This window comes from Branchiostoma belcheri, unplaced genomic scaffold (assembly GCF_001625305.1).
Source record: "Branchiostoma belcheri isolate BF01 breed outbred unplaced genomic scaffold, Haploidv18h27 scaffold2, whole genome shotgun sequence".
NCBI lineage: Eukaryota > Metazoa > Chordata > Leptocardii > Amphioxiformes > Branchiostomatidae > Branchiostoma > Branchiostoma belcheri.
The window spans coordinates 10,068,449-10,072,932 of NW_017803490.1; the positions used below are offsets into that span (position 1 = coordinate 10,068,449).

The 4,484-nt window shown below is 43.8% G+C and overlaps 1 protein-coding gene across 2 annotated transcripts in view; it reads left to right on the forward strand.

The window, feature by feature from the left end:
- Positions 1–4,484, forward strand: part of LOC109468844 (protein-tyrosine sulfotransferase 1-like) — a 126,092-nt gene that overhangs the window by 100,601 nt on the left and 21,007 nt on the right. For both annotated transcript variants that reach the window (XM_019767187.1, XM_019767188.1), the window contains one exon: positions 865–1,438. In XM_019767187.1, the coding sequence (XP_019622746.1) occupies positions 865–1,438 (574 nt within the window). The remainder of the gene's footprint in view (positions 1–864; positions 1,439–4,484) is intronic.

A 4,484-nucleotide genomic window follows, 5' to 3' on the forward strand; every position in this document is an offset into this window, starting at 1 on the left:
TCATGTATTTCTGACAAGTTCTTCAGATTCTGTACTTACCAGTACTCCTTCCTTTCTCAGCCTGGCTCTGTTGCAAGTATAGGACTTGGAAGTTGGAACACAACTAGAGCCCTCCAAAATATATGCCAGGCTGCTTTCATCTGATTTTGATTACATTTTGATGAGGGCAGCAAAGAATGACCAGTGTGTCCTTTACTTTTTCATTGTAGCATGTATAGCCCAGTGGGCCCAGTGGTTAGTAACCCTGCCTCTGAACTAAGAGGTTGGGAGTTTGAATCCCGGCTGTTGTCATTCACTCAACATGCACACTACCGGTAATGTCCCTGGTACAATTAACCTGCAAACACTGTACGTAGCAAATGTCTTCTCTGTTACAACCAATCTGAGATTAGCTCTTCAGTGAGCAAAAACTGGATCAAGATCACTTTCCTTTACAGGGCTCGAAATTCATTTTTGGGAATAGGTGCACCGGTGCACCCAGCCTAAAAAATTAGGTGCACAAAAATTTTTGGGTGCACCATATGAAACAAAACCTAAGGTCTTACTGCTCCTCTTCTGAGCTTGAATCTGAAATGAGAGATAACTTCAAAATCTTAAACAAGTACTACAACAAAGAGTTAACTATTTTTCTGATACTCAGGGACCAAGAATATCCGGTATACTATTATACACATGTACACTTCTAAATGGAAAAAAATTCCTGCAAAAATATTTAAGTGCACCTGTGCACCAACAGAAAAGAATTGGGTGCACAGCTCCAATTTTGGGTGCACTAAGGTGCTCGTGCACCCAGTATTTTCAGCCCTGCTTTACTTTCATGTTGTTCAATTAAAACCCGATTTTAATGTTTCCTGTCCCCTGCAGTAGCACATCGTGCGACAAGGGAAAGATGATTCCGAAGGAGGGAAGCCAGTACGTGTACGACGCGGAAAACCGTGCCTATCAGTACGACCGGAACATGCCACTCATCTTCATCGGGGGCGTCCCCCGCTCCGGGACCACGTTAGCACGCGTCATGCTCGACGCACACCCCTCGATTCGCTGCGGGGAAGAAACTCGCGTCATCCCCAGAATACTCGCCATGCAGGTGCAGTGGAGAAGGTCCACCAAGGAGAAATCCAGACTCGAGGAAGCCGGAGTCACGGACGAAGTCTTAGACGACGCGATCTCCTCGTTTGTCTTAGAAGTGATCGCAAAACACGGTGAGGCGGCGCCGTACCTGTGCAATAAGGACCCGTTCACCCACAAGTCGACGGTGTACCTATCGTCGCTGTTTCCCAATGCCAAGTTCATCCTGATGTTGCGAGACGGGCGTGCAGCAGTGCACTCCATGATCACGAGGAAGGTCACGATCACAGGGTTCGACCTGACGTCGTACAGAAACTCTCTCACAAAGTGGAACCAGGCCATAGAGAACATGTACTCACAGTGTGTGCAGGTAGGAGCATTTGTTTGTTTGTTTGTTTGTTTGTTTGTGAGAACATGTACTCAGTGTGTGCAGGTTAGCAGCGTTTGTTTGTTAATAGAGAACATGTACTCACAATGTGTGCAGGTAAGAATTGTTTGTTGTTTAGAACATGTACTTACAACGTGTAAGCTTGATTATTTGTTGCTTAGTCCACACCAATATAATTTATTGGTTAACAGATTTTTCTAGAAAAATAATGGAGCGGGCGGGCGAAAAAAAAATAGAAATAAAAACAGCCCTAGGCATCCTATTATGGCCCAAAATGGTACGATAGGAGTCATGAAGTCAACACACCAGGCTGGTTCAAAATTTAAACAATGAATTTTGAACTTTTAATGATACCACTGCATTGAAAGATGGAATAACTGTAACAACTAGGATGAAAAGGACTGTTTTCAACTGTTCAGGGCAAAATATGAGCATTTTGCAGTTGATTCTGAATTTTTATTTTTATTTGCAAATCAGAAAAAAATGAAGCGGGCGAATCCGTTAACCAAGAAATTAAATTGGTGTGGCCTTATGTAGATTTATCTATCATTGAGAACACGTACTATTCGCAATGTGTACAAGTGAGACTTGTTTGTCTGTTGTTGACAACAAGTACACACAATGTATGCAAGACATTATCATTTACTTGTGACAAGTATGTTTACTTACTAAGGCCACACCAATTTAATTTCTTGGTTAACGGATTTTTCTAGAAAAATAATCCGGAGCGGGCGGGCGAAAAAAAAATTAAAATAAAAACAGGCCTAGGCATCCTATTATGGCCCAAAATGGTACGATAGGAGTCATGAAGTCAACACACCAGGCTGGTTCAAAATTTAAACAATGAATTTTGAACTTTTAATGATACCACTGCATTGAAAGATGGAATAACTGTAACGACTAGGCTGAAAATGACTGTTTTCAACTGTTTAGGGCAAAATATGAGCATTTTGCAGTTGATTCTGAATTTTTATTTTTATTTGCAAATCAGAAAAAAATGAAGCGGCGAATCCGTTAACCAAGAAATTAAATTGGTGGGGCCTAATAGTATATTTGTCATCTTGACATGATACTATGTGGTTGAAGATATGTCTGACATTGTCACTAACATTTTTCAAACCTTGCTAACACCATACCAGCCACAGGGCAGCTTATTATGATGCAAGTTACCAAATGAATACTGAGTAGTCCAGGTTCCCCCTGTTTTGGGTTGTTTACTTCCCTGGCCATGTACAGAGCAGCTTTTGCAGGATTGGAAAACTCATAACCAAAATTTTACATCCTCATTTCTCATAACATCCACCAGCCAGCCTTCCGAAACGTCATCTGTACTCAGTCTGGGTAATTTAACTCCCCCCTCCCCCCCCCCACACACACATAGCCTCCGTAGCAGGCTTACAGAACTGGGGGTTTGGTGGTCTTCGGCTGTTTTCTGATTAGCCTCCGTAGCAGGCTTATAGAACTGGGGGTTTGGTGGTCTTCGGCTGTTTTCTGATTAGCCCAGTTCTAAAAAACGTGGGTAATTCAACCAGGCCAGCTATGTTGTCTATATGCAATCAGAAAATAGCACATCAAGAACCCTGAAGACCCCCAAAACCCCCAGTTTTTGGCATGCTATGGAGGCTACCCCACACACACACGCAAGTCCCGGATATTACTCGTATTCCCTACATCCGAAACCGCATCTCTTCCAAGATAAAAATGTAGTTTTCACAGAGATCCTGTTTATTACGCCATAAATCTGTTCCTTATTACACTTCAAACACGGCGCGGGCTTGACGAGCGAAGCCGCGCAGGACATTACGATTTACGGGCTGGATATGAAAAACGCGTGGCAATGTCGTAAGCCGGCTGTACCACCGAGCGTGAAGCCATAACAGCGGCAGTAAAGGTGCATCAGCATGCTGCGGACAGCTGGCTGGGAGTTTATGTCTGCTGGAATAAGCTGTTAGCTGCAGAAACTGCCGAAAATCGCCTGAAGGGTAGCAGGGGGAGGGGGGCACCAGCTGGGACTGCCAAAATTGTTCAGACAAAAGACAAAAGATTCGAAAATAACGCTTGAAAACTCCACATTACGGCACTCATGGTTGACAGGTCTTCCTGGAATGTCACCGACCTTGAAAGAGAAGGAGGTTAAGGCTCTTCCTGGAAGTCTACGCCCATATTAGGCTGTAAAACTAATGATCTGGATGAGGCGGCCATTTTGGAAAAGCCAAGGTCACAGGTGTCATCTGTGGGTGTCACTTGTGATAAACCCACGGGGTAAAAGGACAGGAAGGTCGTTTGTGGAAGTTTTTCTGCGGGAAAATGTTTTTGAGATCTGCATGTAACATCTGTGTCCATAATATCACCAGGGTCCATGATATCGCCACCTTGAGAAAAAGTGTGCTTAAAGATATTTTTACTGCAACATACCCTAGGCAGGGATCGAAATTCATTTTTTGGATTAGGTGCACTGGTGCACCTAACCAAAAAAATTAGGTGCACCAAAAAATTTTTGGGTGCACCACATATTTCCAGTAGTACATTAATAAGTAAAATATTACTAATATCAAATTAACAACATCACTGCTCCTCTTTAGCTATCTAACCAACCTTACTGCTCCTCTTCAGACTCAGAGCTTGAAACATCTCTGTTTTGGCATCTTCTAGGCCCATAGGGGGTGGTGTTAGGTCTCCTTCTGCCACCCTCCCACCACAAGGTGACTGCCGGGAGGGGGTCAAACGTGTCCAAGGACTGAGGACTTAACGAGATCGTCATGAGACTTGTCAAGCTGTTGGATTCCAGTCGGGCACGCCAGTCAGTTTTGATTCTGTTCATGAGAGAAAATGATCTCTCGCACCGCGCCGTATGAATAGGAATGACAAGGGAAAGCCTCAGCAGAGTGAAGATGTTCCTGTAATCACTGTCTGCCTCCTCTCTTCTCATGAAGCGCATCCAAAACTCACTGAAACTGGGAGCTCTTCTTGCTTGTGACAGCTGGTTCCTGCAAACCTCTTTTAACTCGCTCCACTCCCTTAAGCAGCT